The sequence below is a fragment of the Homalodisca vitripennis genome, chromosome 7 (assembly GCF_021130785.1).
Source record: "Homalodisca vitripennis isolate AUS2020 chromosome 7, UT_GWSS_2.1, whole genome shotgun sequence".
Lineage (NCBI taxonomy): Eukaryota > Metazoa > Arthropoda > Insecta > Hemiptera > Cicadellidae > Homalodisca > Homalodisca vitripennis.
Genome location: NC_060213.1, coordinates 27,740,442 through 27,759,160, shown reverse-complemented (window position 1 = coordinate 27,759,160; position 18,719 = coordinate 27,740,442). Strand labels below are relative to the sequence as shown.

The 18,719-nt window shown below is 33.1% G+C and overlaps 1 protein-coding gene across 1 annotated transcript in view; it reads right to left on the bottom strand.

Annotated features, from left to right (window-relative positions):
* Positions 1-469: 469 nt before the first annotated feature.
* The window catches only part of LOC124365760, a 58,578-nt gene continuing 40,328 nt past the window's right edge, over positions 470-18,719 (bottom strand). The window contains exons 2-5 of the mRNA XM_046821763.1: positions 9,925-10,122; positions 9,016-9,156; positions 7,184-7,390; positions 470-4,386 (exon numbers count right to left, since the gene is read on the bottom strand). Coding sequence (XP_046677719.1) covers positions 3,937-4,386; positions 7,184-7,390; positions 9,016-9,156; positions 9,925-10,107 — 981 coding nt within the window. The 5' untranslated portion in view covers positions 10,108-10,122 and the 3' untranslated portion in view covers positions 470-3,936. The remainder of the gene's footprint in view (positions 4,387-7,183; positions 7,391-9,015; positions 9,157-9,924; positions 10,123-18,719) is intronic.

Sequence of the window (18,719 nt, the reverse complement as noted above, 5' to 3'; positions counted from 1 at the left end):
GCTTAAATATTTTGTGGATTATGATGTCTGTGGTATGAAGTATTAAAATTATGATTTTGTAAATTCCTGTAATTTATCTACGTAAAGTAACTTCAAAGGGAGAAACTCCTCTTTGTATGTGTAACTTCGCCAAGGAATGGAACAGCACGATGAGTTGGAGCCACCTGCAATACGTTTTTGGCCCATTCTTTGAAGCTGTCAATAGCAGCCATCTTAAGTTATGACAGTTCAGTTATGCAACAAGGAACTCAGGGAATGTGGATTTTGCCCATTCAGGAAGTGGCGGGTGACCAAGTATTTTTGTGAACGATGCTCCAAGGCAATGTGCGGGCAGTATCAAGAACAATGGTGGTACGAGTGTGTATAAATGTACTTGCCCTAAGTTATTTAACCTGCAAATAATTGACAAAACGTTATGAATAAGGAAACAAAACATTAGTTACAAATGTAAAGGGATAAGAAAAGCACATTCATAATTAAAATGCTTTATTTCATAAAAGATTTTCTTGTTCAGTCACTGAAAAACTCTCATATAACCAATAGAAAAGTTACAATTACTTCTTTTAACATTATAAAATATTCTTTTGTAAACGTCTTTCTTTAACAAGGAACAAGAAACAAAATAGAGACGAACAAACCACCACATATAATGGTCAATGAATAATATATAGTAGTGGGAATTTGGAGAAAAAACTAACAAAATAGTGACAAACAAACCACCATACCTAACCAACCATATAAAAACCACCATATAATGGTAAATGAATAATACATATGAATAATATATAGTAGTGATAATTCAGGAAAAACTTGGTAATACATATAGCATTGTGACTATACAACTTAATCACAGTATAAATTAAGCGTAAGTATAATGTGAGTTTAAACACTTAATCCTAAAAAACGTATTTACATGGTTATGTGTGTAATAAAAATAACAAAAATAGTAATACTAAATTTCACATTTGTTTCTGATAGCAGCACTAAAATAATTTGTGTTGTACAGCTGGGATACAGTTTTCCTACAAAAGTTTTCCTCAAATCCACTTTTTTTCAACATGGCAAAAGCAAATTTTTCATGTAATTCTTGTTATTGTTTAATTCATAACGACATACTAAAATACAGTAAAGTAATTTTATTTTATTACCAACGCCTTCAACATGTGTTGACAGTGGTGGTAACCAAGTAGTCCTAATTCGGTTATAAATGCTCCAATTTTATAATAGATAAATATACATAATAAATAATATAAGAACAAACATACATAAAAATATGTATAATACTATATTAATGGTAAAATTAAACATGACCATAATTTTTATTATCACTATATGTCATCACAGCAGAGCGCAAATATTGCCGTTTACATAATTTTCTGACTCAAAAATGTCTTCGCCTGTCTATATATATAATTTTATATACACATGAATACATGTGTAGTTTTATCACCATTTTAATAAACAACCCTTATTTAGTTACTCCAATGGTAAAAAGTACACCCTGTATGAATAAATATATTTATAATTATAAATTTCAAAAAATATTTTTTATTCTTTAAAATTATGGAAGTTTTTTTGCAAATTATCTCCCTTACACACACTCAAGCAAGCACACGTTTGATATTTTGGATTGAAGAAATTTAGAGAAATGTATTCACTAATTAATTTTTTTTTAAATTATAACCGTAGTGTAAGAAATTATTTGTTTTCATATTTTAATTTATAGAGTTTGATTCTGATACACTTTTGTAAGATAGAACATCCGTAGCTTTATGACACTTACTGAACTTGAATATCTAATACATTAATGAGAATCCAATAATCTATAATCCTGTGTTAATGTAAATATTTGTGTAGGGTGGTCTATATGACACTGAAATAAGCTGACTTTGATAGTAACAAAACTACACAGCACAAGCACACTCATTTTATCCATCTAATACACCGGGGTTGGACAAAGGCCACTAGTTTTGATAAAAACACGCCATAACTCTCTTACCTAACCATTGACTTATAAGTACTTATCCGATGGCACAAAGGCACTATAAGAGCAATTCGATATAATTTCCTGTGGTCATATTTGGACCAAATATAACGTACAATTAAGCACTTTTCTACACAGTTTAGTCTAGTATTGCTTTTGCTGTGCCAACTCTCTGATATCCACAGTATTTAAGTAATAAATCTAAATTCTAATGTCTTACTCCCGTAAAGTAGATACTCCATCCATTAAGCTATATTCCTATTGGTTATTTGACTTTGGCTTACATTCTCACACCATAAAATAGAAAATAAAAGAACACCTAGGACATAAGTATCAGTTAGGGATTTTGGATTGTTACAGATGTGTAGATAGTAGGGGATTTTGGATTGTTACAGATGTGTAGATAGTAGGGATTTTGGATTGTTACAGATGTGTAGATAGTAGGGATTTTGGATTGTTACAGATGTGTAGATAGTAAGAGGCATACAATATTGAACAAGAAACACACGACGACTGCAGTTACAAGAAGTATCCAAACTGTCCATTTTATTTGTGTATCCGGTGACAAACAATGCATGATGTTTTTCACTTACCAATGATTGAGACGCTGAAAATGTTTTAGAATATAACACTGCATCAATAGTAATTGCATATTTCTTAACAGCAAGCATAAAAAGCGAAAAATAGACAATACACAATACTGTGTGATGCACAATTGGTAACTTACAATGGTGTAGTTAGCTATTAAAATTTGACTGATCCATGACGACCAGGCTACTCATTAGCAATTTCCCTTGTATCAAGAAAAATTCCTGATACAAAACTGAGTTTGAATGTTAGCTAGATTTCAGTTAACTCTGGATGTATTTTGAATGTAAATTTATGTTTTCAGTATTTTAAAATCTGTTTCGGTATCGTTGAATGTAACCATATGAATGTAAAATGACTGACAAAAAAGTTTTAACATAAAAAGACTAATGTGTACTTTGAAAAAACCTAACCTACTAAATTAGACATTTATTTTTGGATACCTTTTGTAAGGAGAACATTAACAGGAAACAAATTGACATACAAGAATTTTCTTTCTACACATATTGATCATTTTAATAAAAGCACTTACACAAATTTGATGTTAAAATTATCTTTTAACTAATATTTCTTAAGGCTAAGTTTAATAATATTGTTTTAAGTATAAGAATATTCACTTTGCTAACAATCTATATCAACAACCTATTTAGAAAATTTCAATCAACCTTTTAACTGAGATTACTAATCTAAAACAGTATTTTTACTGAGATTTCTAAGGAAAATTGTTAAAAGTATAATTTGAACCCTTAACATCTACACTTTTCTGAGAACTTGTATTATCAAGTTATCAGCCAGGAAAGACACACTACCTAATGTTTTGTATTAAAATATCACATCTTGAAATGTGCTTCTATTGGTAATTCCAACAGCTATGGCTAATTCCTGAAGTAGGAATCTGACAAAATCCATCTTTTATCTGACAAAGGAATTAAAACGTGGTTTCAGTTCTTAAAATATTAACTTGTCTGACAACTTGCATCAGCAATTTATCAGTCTGGAAATAAAACAGCACCTAAAGTTCCTTAATACATCAGTGTCTTAAACAAGACCTCAGATAAGAATCCGGCAAAATCTATCTGCACTCTTGTCTTAAGAGTTTGAATAAAATTCTTAAAATCTAAACTTTTCTAACAAATTGTATTAGCAATTTATCAGCTTGAAAAGAATCGGTACCTAATGCTAGTTTAAAAATATCAAGATCCATCTGCATTCAGAGGGGGTTAAAAATATGACTTTATTCTTAAAATTTAAACTTTTCTTGTATCCGAAATTCCTTACTTTTTGTAAACTTTTATCACAAATTTATCAGTCTGAAATAAAACGTCGCCTAAAGCTCATTAAAAAAACAGTCTTCATAGATGCTTCTATTGCTGATTGCGACGGCCGCGGCCAAGGCCTGGGATAGGAATCTGGCAAAATCCATCGGCACTCGGTGGGGGCATCCTACTTCTATTCACAGACGCTGCAATTGACATAGCAGTGGACGGGCGGCTGCTGTGGGATATAGCGGAGGACGGACGGCTGAGAGCCGATGGAGCAGGAGTAGCATGTGTGGGTGACCGTGGCGAAGCTGACGCAGCGGCATAATTGACAGATCTTTGGAAGACAGAAGCAGTATCTGAGACGGACGGGGCTGCTGAGGGTGGTTCATTGAACACAGAAGATATGTCAGAAGGAGCACTTTGGGGCGTCTTCATGTCCATGTCAAGCGTACGAAACTGGTTGCTCAAAACTGCCATAGCTGCAGCTGGATCCTGCGTCTCCACTTTGAGCATCACTGGCTTAGACGGTTTGCGCAGGGGCTCTTGGTTTGTCTGTACAGGGTGCAAATTCAATTTAATTTTGTTTTTTTAGTTTATTTTGAAAATTTGATTGTTAGTAATAATCTATATATATAAATGCGAATGTTTGTTTGTATGTTCCGTTATAACTCTGGAACCAATGCACGAAACATCGTGAAATTTTGTACAGTGATTCTACACGTTCCTGGAAGTAACATAGGCATACATACTAGAGTAAATTTGGTCCAATTTAAATAGTTTATTTAATTAATTTTTTAATTATAAATCGTTGTTGATGTTAGAGTGTTTTATATTGGATCCGACAGACTGCGCTACGACACATAATACAAAGCGAACTGATACTTAACAGCTGTTAATACTTTCAGCTGAAGTTCATCAAAGAGGCAGAAACATTTGTTTACATTTAAAATTTAGAAAATTTTTATTGTAAAGTGCTTGATCAGTAGTGTAATGCAGGTTGCATAGAAGACGTCATTGCCTAATTTTAAATTCAGATTGCACCAATGATCAATAATCTATATATATAAAAATGAATGTTTGTATGTTTGTCCTTTATGGAATCGTGAACTATTGGACCGATCATGATGAAAATTTGTACGTATATGTATTTTTCCACGGAGAAGGTTTATAAGCTATGCCCATCCCTTTCCCGATTCAGGATTCCGCCCCACTGGTTACAGAAATACCCATAAGAAATGCATTGCAGCAAACATATGTTAACGTCTTTTCAAATTTTTAATCAGCTGTTCTTTGTAAACATATATTACACTTATAGTTTTAAAGCATAGAGTAAGCTTAAGAGAAACGACAAATTTTGTTTAAACTGTTTTTGCAATCACTGTTAAACATAGACTTTACTATCCAGATAATACAATTCAAATTTGACGTAAAAATTCACCTTTAACTGCAATATTTATTTAATATAAACCATGCTCATGCTTGATCAGAAGAGTAATGCAGATATCATAATTACTATCTTACGTTGGCTACAAATATAAAGAATGTTATAAAATCAACCTTAGTTGTTTTTTTTGACAGAAGTATGGTTCTCAAAACTCCGTGTGTACATATTCTCTCTCGATCGAGACAACAAAGCAAGCTCAATCGTGGCATCGGAGATATAACTAATTTAATCTAAAATTTATTATAGTAAAAAAAAAAAATTTACTAAGTAATATAAGGACTTCGGTTCTTAAGATTTGCGTGCGAAGCCGTGGGTAACAGCTAGATAGAGGCAGGAATATGGTACATACCTTCATAATACGCCCAAGAGGCTCACGATGGAACGACTATCAATTATCTCAGCAATGTTTAGAATGTGATAGAAAAAGAATAAGTGAATATAGTGTACTGTTTTCAACGGGAAATTGCGTGCGAAGCCGCGGGCAACTTTTGCAAAAAATTATTGAAATGCGCAGCAAAGCGCGCCGGGCCCGCTAGTAATATATAAAAATGAATGTTTGTGTGTTTGTCCTTTATAGACTCAGAAACTATTGGACCGATCACTATGAAAATTTGTATTTATTTGTATTTTTCTATGTAGAAGGTTTATATGCAATGCCCATTGATGTAACTCACCACCAGGCTGTACTGCAAGATATAAAAGTTATCAAAGCGCCTGCACATTATAAACTGCAATTACGACACAGTTACGTATATTAAATAGCCAAACACTATTTGAAGGCAAAGAAATATACGGGCAAAGCTTAAGAGACGCGTGCGAAGCCGCGGGAAACAGCTAGTGAATTCATAAATGTAAAAAATACAGGGCGTACCTGAAAATGAGGGTCACAGATTCAAGTGCAACACAACCTATGTTCCTATTTTAAAATTTTTGTCACAGGGTTGCACAATTTTTAGAATGTAAAAAATGTTGATGCTGTAAGAAGAACTTGCAAAAACGGTCATACCATTCGAAACCTTACGCTTTGTCCAAAACAAAGATTGACACTCTTAATTTCAAGTCCAATAATAAAAAATTTTCTTTTTAAATCCTGCCATTTGGACAAGACTTAAATTATCATTTCAAAAACTTTTTTTTAAAAACTGATCAACGTTCAAAGACCTTTAAATTGATGTACCACAGGACCTATCTTATATCTTACTCTTAGAAATTTTCCAAGATTTGAACCTGTGACCCTCATCTTTTGCCTAATGAGATTTAACTGCAACTGTTTAACCACAGGGGATTGCAGATGAGTGGTCTGAAACACCCTGTATATAATGTACAAATCTAAACTAGTAAATAATATTATTAATCACAGTGAATGAGTTGGCACCACTCATTATTTTACTAGCCTCTACATGTTACATATGTACCTCTGCAAGGTATAATGCCATCTTTGGCTTCTAGTTCTCTATTAGACTACTAAAAATGCAAATCGTCTAAAAATTGTCCCAACCGAAGATGCTAACTTTTAATTTGGTCTAACAACAATCATGTACTTTAAACTCTAGAAAGGACATGATTGTTAGATTAGTTTAAGAGTTAGCGTCTTCAGTATCAATTAAATGGAACAATTTTTAAATAAAAAAATATGTTTATGTAATTACTTTTTTGTTCTTAAAACGTTTTAACAAAACAAATGATACATAGTGCAATATCTAAGATCTGCAAAATGACATAACTGATTTGTTTTTTAACTGTTATGATTACTCTTCTAAAAACAAGAGGGACATTTTTTTAGAATATTGAAACAAAAGTCTGTGGAATCAAAAAAGTGTGACTCATGGAAAAAGTAAAATTTTTAAGACTCAGCATTTTTTAACCTTATGAATGAAAAACTGGCTAGAGATCTTAAAGGCTTACTGATAAAGTTGAATGAGCTGTTACAAAGGAGGCAGTTTCATCATCAGGTTCCAATGTGCCACCGTTTTTCAAAATTTCATGTCGTTCCTTCTCCTGCTTCCGGAAGTTTTTGCGTTTTGCTTTGCTCTCACACTGCTTGAGCCTGAATATCTCCTTATTAGCTGCTTGATCTTTTATGACAGACAACACAGATACCGGTGACTCATACTGGAAAACAAAACAAAGAAACATCATTCAGACTATCTGCTATTTCATCAAATTTTAGTAGTCGATAAAAACTCTAGATTTCTACATGGTATTCAATTTACATATTAATGTTGAAGAAAATAAAACATTTTAAAACTTATATAAGGGATATCAACATTAAATAACTGAAATTAAATAACTTCAAAATATTTTGAATAGTATAGAAATGTTGAGTTTGGCCCCAGTTCACCCTCCTTTTTCTTGCAGCGTCTGGTATCTGACGGTGTCTCAGACTTGACTCCTGGAATTTGGAGTCATGTTCGTCTGAAGAGATCAAAGAAGTCGGCGACGAAGAAACTCAAAACAAACCTTTACATCGTTTCGACATCAGGGACACCTACAAATAGGTGAAGTGGTATTCTCATTAGGTGCACAATTGATAACAGATGCTGCAATAAAAAACGAGGTGAACTGGAGCTAAACTCTACATTCAAATTGAATTAACCCTTCCTACCTTAGCTACGTTATGTAAAGAGAAATGGTGAAATTAGTGGAACACCTCTCGACCATCTTGGACCTCAAACCTCCAAGATGAGAAGAAACCAGGATTTTTTTTCGGACATTTACCATCGTTCAGTGACACAATACTATCAGTAACACTACGTTTCCTTCACAATCCTTCCATCGTCAAAAACAAACTTCAAACCCAAGATGAGGTTCTACTACAGATATTTCTGCTGGTAAGGAGAGCAACCACTGCTTGAAGCAGTAGCAACTTCAAGTATCATTTGAATAGGAACAACATGCTCATCCTCGTTACAGTCCTAATCTAGCATATAGTAGCTATCACTTGTTTCTGCACTTAAAGAAGCACCTGAGTGGCCAATGCCACAATACATTGAAAATGACTCGATGTGGTTTTCAAATCAGGTGGCAGACCTATGAAGTTGAGAGAGCTGGAGCTATCCCGTGTCACATAGGCACAGAATCCCTTTGTGGCTTGGCTAAGTAAAGTAAAGAGTAAAGTCAGAAATGCCGTTATGAAATCAGTGGCTGCAGACACTTCTCTCTGTTCGAAAAGCCACAAAGATCTAAAACTAGCGAAAGCTGTCATACATCCTTTATCAATTGGCAGCAAAGCTCTCTTGGACTCAGTGAACATGAGATGGTTCTCTAGTCTGTTGACTGGACATTTCCTATTTAACTACCACCTGTTTAAGAAAGGTACCTCTGAGTTGGACATATATCGATTCTGCAGGAAGTCAAGGAAGACTGCCATACACTCCATTTATGACTACAAAGCGATTACCGGTACATTTCTAAAACTAAGGTTTTCTGCTAAGGTTAAACTTCAATCTTCTAGGGATGTCTTAAGGTTTACCAAAAGCCTAGGTTGTTTAGATTTCAGAGATGTCACAACAGATTCTCAGAGTCATGGTGACATGGGGTATCCTCTTGTCCTGTTGATCTTACTGTATCGTGTCTATGAAGATGGGCTTTGAAAGCTGAGTGTAAAATTTAATAAGTGCCTTTACATTGGTGGAAATGATGTAGCAATTAGTGTTAAGAGAGTCAACTAAAAAAGAATGGCATGTAATGAAGTAAACAGTGACCATGTTTTAGGTTAAGGTTGTATCAAAACTTACATTATCCCAGTTTTCGTCCGCGTCCGGAACGGATACAGCATTTACTGAGACCAAGTCCTTGACAGGACAGTTGACATCTCCGACCTCAAAGTTGCTGCGGTCCCAGTTAGTCCTGCTGTCACACTCCTCTTTGGTGTGGAACTATAACATTTCCTCAATGCAAGTTAACTATTACACGTGGGTAGGCTACATTAACAAATTCATTGCTTTATTGGAATATAATAAATAATATTTTGATATAAAGGTTAACGATTTAGCGTGCTAGATTAATCTCTATACATATATATGATGTGACTGAGCTTTATATAATTTTTTTTTTTTCTTAAATCCACAGTTCATTTAAGTAATACGTACCGGATATACACGAAATATAAATAATACTTCACCAGGCATGGTAACTTCTGCCAATTGGAACTGAAACCGGTTTTTAAAATTTATTACTTTAGGTTTAATAAAAAAATATTTGCAGGTTTAATCAACAGATGAATGATTTTTAGATGTTCTTTACAATAATACCAACTGCATGTACTCATAAATTTTTATTCCCGAATAAATACTTGATGAACAAGGATTATTTTCAGTAATTGGTGGCCACCATGATTGTAGTTTGTAGAAAAATATTAACAAACATTGAACAATTAATGTGTTTATAACAAATTTAAGATTTTACAAAATATTAAAAACTGCAGTAGGCAAGTACCAACATCAATGGTATAAATATTTATGGGTTTCACATCTTTTTAATAAATCAAATTGCGATAATTGCAAATAATGTGATATTTGGTTGAAAATACCCAATCCCCCGACTTTGCCACTAGAAATTAACTTTTTACGTAGGTTACTTCCGAACTTACCACTCAGGTATTTAAATTACAACGTAAAAGATTTAATCACGTACAAAATACTTACTTCCTGTTCAACCTTTGGAATCAGATGGGTACTGTTGAATGGACACCGAATCATATCAGTGTTGGGAAAGTTTTTCCGACATTTATCCAAGTGGAATTGCATCCGTCCACGCCTGATCTCATGGGCCTTATCGTAAGGACAGATCACCATTTTCTCGTAACCTTCATCTCCCGCAACAGGCATTTTGAATTTTTAAGTCTGAAAGCAAGTGAAATACTAATAGTAAGTCAGTATAAATAAAAGTGCAAATCTGTTCATTTTTAAATATTTCAAAGTTTGTAAACTCTACATTTGATTGAACTACAAATTAGATGTACAATCTTGACAAACACTTCTACTCAAATTGGATTCTGTCAATAATGACTAATAAGCTTTTAAGGAATGTGAACATTACATTCAAGCTATCCTGTGTGACTTCTTATATTCTAGATCTTATAACCATTTTGTAGAAGTCCAGAGGAAGGGAATAAGCAAGAAATATCAAATATTCATGAGAGCTAAAAAACTAAAAGTGGCTTTCACTTGTTATGAAACCATGAAACTGTTATTCTTTAAACTCTTAATTTGATAAATATAAATTGCTAAAGACAACTCTTATGACATGTTATAAAAAGCCAGAATGTGCATTATTTCCCAAAAAGTAAAATCTAAGTTGATGTTACAGTGAATACAAACCAGTGTGTTTGTATTCACTTTATATTATCGTACAGGAACAATAATCCTTAACAGTGTTGTACCTATCTAGCTATTGAGTTGTTCTGTAAGTCCGAGAAATGCTCGCAATAAAAGGAATTTTTATTTATTACGACTTACATCCTTGTTTATTATCATTGTATTAGATATTTATCAATAAAAAAATGTAAATTAAAATTTGTTATAGCTTACAAGAAAATACAATATCAATAATATGATCTTATAGAGGACCAAATCAGCAAAAATCAAATGGAATTATCAGCGTAGGAAAAAGTCTTCTTCTTTATTCTTACGGATTCCCACTGATTCACTACTCCTCTTGACTTAGCCAGAGCTTAATACAAGTTGGTACCATAATAAAATATAGTTTAAATTGACATTTAAGATTTGTTTCTTCACAATAAAATATGAGGGTCATTCAATAATTAAAGAGACAAACAGATCTGGGGAGAAAACTGTTGGTAGGGTAATTTTGGTACTTTTATAGCTTTACGTTGGCATCACTGGAATAAGCTCTGATCAGATGATTGATTAAAATTGTTGTTTTTATAACTTCAAAAATACATTAATTATGGCAAGTCTACTTGAAAATTCCACTTAAGTTGAACAACCTCCGGTTATTCGTTTTTTTACTTGCTGAAGGTGAAAAACCAGTGAATATATACTATAGAATGACTAAAGTGTATGGTGAAAATTGTTTGAATCGTGCAAATTTTACAAGTGGGTAGAACAGTTTAAAAATGGCTTGGACTCAGTGACTGATGAACACCGTCCTGGCCGACCAGTTGAAGTTTCAACTCCCTCACTGGAAAGTCTAATTGATGACGTAATTCGTGCTGACCGCCGAGTCACTGTGGAAATGATATTTGAAAAAGTTCATGTGAGTATGGGTACAGCTCATAACATTATTAAAAACCAGTTGAAGTACCGCAAAACATGTGCAAGATGGGTCCCAAAGGACACGGCTACACAAGGAATCAAGGTTGAAAGAGTGCACAGAGCAACAGGAATGTTATGAAACAGATGGTGAGCACTCCTCAACAAAATTTTAACATGTGATGAAAATTGGGTTCACTATTATAAGCCAGAATCAAAAAGGCAAATCACGGAAGGAAGCACACCTCGTCATCTTTCAGGAAAAAATTCAAAACCCAAGCATCAGTAGGAAAAGTTATGTTGACAGTGTTTTAGGATGCTGGAGGTCCGGTTTTTTGTGAATATCTTGAAAAGCAGCGTACAATTAACAGCCAATACTACTCGGATATGCTTTTCAACAAAGTGAAGCCAATCCTCATTTTTTGAACAAGAAAATGCACATCTTCATAATGCTACCTAACCATTAACAAAATAGACTAGGAAGTACTGCCTCATCCCCCTTACAGTCCCAATTTAGTACCACGTGATTTCCACTTGTTTGGTCTGCTGAATGAGGCATTGCATGGAAAGAGGTTCCAGGGTAACGAGGACATCAGGAAGTTTGTGGGAAATTGGCTCTAACACCAAGATAAAGAGTTCTTTGCAGCTGGTATGAAAAAAGTTTGTGGTCCGTTAAAACAAGTGCATAAATGTTCAACAAGATTATGTTGAAAAGTAGTAAAACTGTTGATTTGTAAAAATAAATTGTTTCTTCTCTAGACCTGTTTGTCTCTTTAATTATTAAATAACCCTAGTATAATTCATTGAAACTTTTTATGAGTTTTCTCACACATTTTATACACTTAAAGCAAATTATAAATTAGTTCTGGAACAATACTGTATTCCACACAATGTATTTTAAGAAAAACAAATATAAAAAATTATGTAAATTCTTTTATGAAATAAATACAATGATACAATCTGCAACAAAGAATTTGAAGCTAATAAAGTATTATTAATAAAAATTGTACCAAACAGAATGCAATACATCATGTATCAGAACCTCCGATACATCAAACTCTCTGGGATACCTGGATTGATTTTACAGACTTGAGAGAGCCAAAATATTTTGTAAAAATAAAGGATTTTTGTGTAATTTTATTAACACACATTGGGTGTTTAAACTAATGTGTGGCCTACAATATAACAACAAATTAACAGCATTGCAGTAGGCCTACAAGAGGTTTAGGCCCACATATGTGTTTATTTTCTTGGTCAGTACAACAACGCAAACACAACTGTGGAACCGCAATGAATTATACTGGGAGTGACGTTAAACAGTCAAAACTGACACTTTTTTACTACAATAACTTTCAGTTGTAAGTTAGTATACATATTTTCTTCATCAATACAAAACGGCAAACTTTAACTGTGGCACTATTTGATTCGAAAGCAGTCTGGGAATGTAAGAATGCTCTAGCTGAGCTGGCAACGAATAACAGAGTAACACTCGGTTGGGTACCGGGTCATGAAGGCATTCATGGTAATGAAAAAGCAGACATCCTCGCTAAAAAGGGAGCGGAATCCATAATGGTGGGGCCTGAGCCAGGTTGCGGGATAGGCTAGCCTTCTCCAACAGTAAAGCTCTGGTCAAAGATTGGGAAAAGAGAATAAGAAACATTAATTGGGGTAGAGCCTCAGGATTAAGACTATCCAAAATGTTTATCTCTCCTTACGTTACAGGGTGGACAGCTCTCTTAGATCAGAATAAGGAGGATATAAGACTGATATTAGGAATGTTGACAGGACATGGCACCCTAAGGAAACATCTTATGAGGGTAGGCCTTAGCCAGACTAACGAATATAGACGAATAAGAGGAGGAATCAGCAGAGAATATTTAGTTAGATTGCCTTGCCATCTTAGAAACTTGGAAAAGATTCCTGGGAGCATATCTCCTCAGCCCCAAGGAAATCAGAGAACAGGGGCCCTCAAATCTGATCGGTTTTTGCAAAAGCCTCGGATTTTGAGGACACAAAATTAAAGTAAGGGAGGCACAAAGGTCCTTTTAGGACTAAGCGCTGTGGTGACTGCCCACCACATATATCAGACCGCCGAATCAACGGTTAGAACCGGTCTTTCTGATAAGCCGCGTGCGGATGGGGTGGTCTGATAACGGGGAGTCTAGATTGAGTGACGGAAGAGTGAGGACGTCTGATCGGCGAGTGGCGGTGACGGAAATATTACCTGTCGCAAGTCTTAGTTTTATTATTTGTTTTAAGTATTGTGTGTTACACTATGGATTGATTTAATAATCAGGGGGGGGGGGTTAGGTGCCGGAAAATTATAGGGGGGCATTGCAAATTCTAAATTGTTAGTATGTCGGGGCGGGTTTGGTCGTGATGGGAGGTCGGCGTGGGGTTGGTGTCGGTGTGTGTAAATTATCTTTGGCGGTTAATAATTTGTTTTACGATTTACTTTTACTGTTTCGTCCTTAAATTATAACTTAATATTCTTATCAAAGCTGGCAGGAGGATATTGTGTAATTAGGATTATGGTCGCTCCACGGTCTTCATCGTGCAGGCGGCTACAAGCCTAGTCCTGCACGGTGACACGTTGCTTCCAAAAACAACCCATACTAATCGTCACAATTGGTAGCAGAGCAAAAACTATAAATTTTATTGAATCAAATTATTTTACATCTGTTTTCAAAATCCTTGGTTAACTAAATTCTTAATACTTCATTTCCAAATCTTATATAAATTTTTTTAATAGAACCTAAAACAAATCATTCGACATTATATAACTTTTCTAAATTGAATATGTTTTACACTTATTACTAAACAAGGTAATATCAATCTATTTATTTTAAAGAATATTTTATTATCAACAGATTATTATTATCGCGAAACATTAATTAGTTTGCCTTTTAAATTGCCGTGTTGTTAGTGTTTAACAATAGACAATAGACAATCTTTCTTTATTTACACAATCATAGAGATCGGTATTGGCGTCAAAACAATGTTACATAAAAATGAAGTTCTATCTTGCGAGTGTTATCTTTAAGTCTTCCACTCCATGAATTCCTTTTCGCTATAGAAGGGATGATCTTCAAGCCATCGAAGGAGTTTTCCCTTGAAGGTCTTTCCTGTGTCTTGTTTGATGTGGTCTGGCAGGTTGTTGAAATACCGTGCTCCCCTGAAGGTTGGCTTCCTTTCAGAAAAGCTCAGGTGATGTGCTGGAAGTGAGAAATCTGAGGCATTTCTGGTGTTATATTGGTGATAATCTCCAAGTTTTGGCTTGTTTGATGAGATTACTAGTAGAATTACCTCGCTTATGTAAAGTGCTGGTACTGTAAGTATTTTGTGCTCCTGGAATGCTCTTCGACAGCTGCTTTGAAATCCAAGGCCTGTTAAGCATCTTATTGTTTTCTTCTGCTGCAAGAAAACTCTTTCCATGTTGGAGCTAGTAGTTCCACCCCATGCTGCTATGCCATATCTAACATGTGCCTCAAAAAGAGCAAAGTAGGCAATTCTTGCTGCAGATGTTCCGCATATTTCTTTTATCCTTCTTATGACATAGGTGCCCGATGCAAGTCTCTTGCACAGCACATCAACATGAGCCTTCCAATTGAGGTTCATGTCAAGATTAATACCTATCTCCTATAACAATTATCTCCTGCCAGCAATTAAATTATTTAGCCATACTTACGATCTTTATGTATTTCATTACTTTGATTATAATACAAAAATCGATATAATTAGTTTCCAACACTGCCGACACCACGCCGACAATGGAGAATTGGCTTACATCTCAAAATTATTTTGTTGAAATTAATATTAAAAAAAACCTTTCATTTTGCATTACAAACATATTAATTATGAATGATTTATTTTGGAAAGTTTTCGGCCATATTTTAATAGACATATATACGAGCATATAACTAATAAAAATGGGGAATTGGCATTATAACAAAAGTAATTACATTTCAAAATATATTTTGTTTACATTTGTACTAATAAACTTTTATTTTGCAAACATATGAAATATTAAATATCAACACTTAATTTCGTTTATATTTGGTAATACTTCTAATAGTCAGATATGTAAAGGGGATTCACCACTGAAAATAATGAAAAATTATGAAATTTTCAAAAAACGTTTTTTTTGTCATATTTTGTCATTTGGATCCTACTGAACAAAAACATAGTATCCTAAGACCTATATTTTAACCCTAAGTATGAAAAAATAACGTTTTTTGAAAGCGCGTCAATGTCCAAAATTTCACATTTTTACTAGATACCTTATTTTGTACTAAAAACATCATAATTTCTTTTATATATTTCATTATAAATATGTAAACCAGATATTTAAATCTAGTTTAATACGCATATCAATCATTGTACTGTTTTATTTTCATTACTCTATGCTGAAGAAGAAGAAGAAGTAGTAATAGAAATAGTAATAGGAAAAAAACGCTGCCAAGATTGCCAAGCGCTTCGACAATAAAAGTCTAGCACTGGCACAGAAACGCAAAAAGATGAAATTCACAGAGTACAGAAGGAAGTTGAGACATGCACAGCTTGAGGAAGAAACCAGGAAAATAGAAGCGGAGGGGAAAACATATGGTGCCGGTGACTTTTGAACGTCACCGACCGAACTCTGTTTTATTTTACAATGTATATATATATGTATATTTTATTGAACACTGACATAATAATATGACCTAATATTGATGTATAATACAACCTTTTGACCTAATATATTGCGTAAATTTATTTCAGAACCATAAACTAAAAAAATATACGTGATATATTAGTGTTGAACCTCCGTTTACTTTCTATCGCAGTTTTCCGAAAGTTTGAATTTCGATAAATTTTCAGACAAAAATCGATATATCTTGGGAAGTAATTGAGATAGAAAGTTCATATTTTTACCACATATTAAGTAGATCTTTTTCTAAATATTTAGGTAGAATTAGATTTTTAGGTATATATGATGAATATAAACATAATTTTATATATATGCATGTTTTTTTTTTTTTAAAAAGTCTAAAGTTTACTAAATTATTTTATTAAAACTACTAATGCTACCATGATAAATCTACCTAAATATTTAGATTAGATCCATATGTTCAAAATTAGACCATGAGTAGTGCAATATGTCGGTTAGTTTCTTAGATATATCAATTTGAAATATGGTCTGAAAAACGCGAAAAACCCCCGTTTTTATTCGCTGTGGCTGTATGTGACAACTATTTGACCGTTTTATATTTTTGTATTTTTTTTAGCCTACTACACACTAGAAAAAAAAGGTTAAGCTATTTTTATTGTGTATTTAAAAAAAAAGTATGTTTTCAGTGGTGAATCCCCTTAATGTAAAACAATTGTTCAAATGGCATATTTTCAAATTAAAACAAAATTTCAATTCCAACAGCTATGCTTGGATAAGTACATATACAGACAGTACTGCTAGTCTATAAGAATACAGAGTTGCGATTGTTGTGAAAGTTTGCATAGAGCTATATATAAACGAATATAACTGGATTGAGCTAAATTTATTTCAAGTATCCAAAAAAAAACCTATAAAAGTACCAAAAAATGCATAAAATTACATAAAATGTACAAAAAAATAAGTAAATGTCAGGATACTTTCAAACCAGTAAATGCTCACTTTCACAAATTTATTTCTTTCCCATATCCACTACACGGTGTGTTTTATTCAAGCAAGCTTTGGAAAACACTAAATTTTATATAATTTAATCTTATTACAACAGTAATCATCATCTTATTGTAATAGATATTGGATACTAGATGGCTGGTTTTGTAGTTTTACTAATTAATTAGTGATACATTTATTACTATTTATTAATTTATACATTGATGATACGTTTATTACATTAGCAGTCAATAAGGTCTCTTTAATTCAAACCATACTAGATTATTTTAGAGTTTCCGTGTTTACAAAATCGATCTTTAATGATTATAACAGTAAATACCATTTTAAATTTACAGGAGTAATTTCACAAATAAATTGGGAGGTATGTTTTAACGGCAATATCAAGCCACAATATTGTATTTTCATACTATTCTGTTGATGGAAAACATTCAAAATTATAGCTCTCATTGAAATGTATTTAATCGTATCTATTAGGCCAATAAAACTTTATTTTATATTAATATTGATCAAAATTATAACTTCTATTCATTCGATATAATTTTAAAACTACTAGCAAAATGAGTTCATATTATATTTTGGTTCCAGGATGGGGTGTAGTCAGTTAAAGTTAGGTAAAGTTGTATTACACTGTTAAATACCATATATTTTTGTCTGTTATCCCTATGTTTCATAAATGTCTGCAATTCAGTATGTTATTTTCAGAGCTACAACATGCTACAATATTAGTAAGTACAAATTATATATTACGTCTCTCTATAATAGCAATAAAGCTTACATTATTTATATCCTCTTCACCAAGATTTGAAAAGGTAAGTTAACTGATAGTGCAGTAGTATAGTTGCTGGAAATAAATCTAATCTTATCGCCTTATTATCAGTACCTGAAGTAGGCCCTATTGTTTGCCTTCTGCTGGGATTTTACAACATGCTTTGAGTTTACTTAATTTATTCATTACGCTCATTTCAAACTTTGGTCTTTCGTATTATCGTGAGAAAATCTCGGACAGGAAACACTTGAGAAAGTGGAAGTTGTGTTTGAGAGTTATTTAAAGGATTGGAATCAATTGAATTATTGAATTTAAATTGTAACATGTTAATTAGTATATACTTAAATAATTATTGTTCTTATTTATTGTAATCTGTAGATATTGAAACTTTGGATATTTTTTCACTGGGTTAAAAAAGTAATTAACTTATACGATAAGTCGAGTAAAGTTATGATACAACAATTAATGAAAATTAAAAATTAAACATTATAGATTTTCCTGTTTATTTGCGTGTTTGGAATATCTCTTATATACAGGGTGAGTCAGAAATATGGTAAAATATTTTAAGATGTGATTGTAGAGCTAAAAATAAGAAAAAAATGTTATATAAAGGTAGGTCCGGAAACGCTCCATTACTGAGTAATGGCTGGCGAAAAATTTTGCTTTGTTTTCAGTTCACCTGGTGAAATTAAGTGATTCTGAAAGGTTTTGTTCTTACTTTTTAACTCAAATAAGATGTATATATAAGGAAAATCATCTGAAAAATCAAATAAAACCACTCTAGAGGTTGTAGTGTGATAAGTT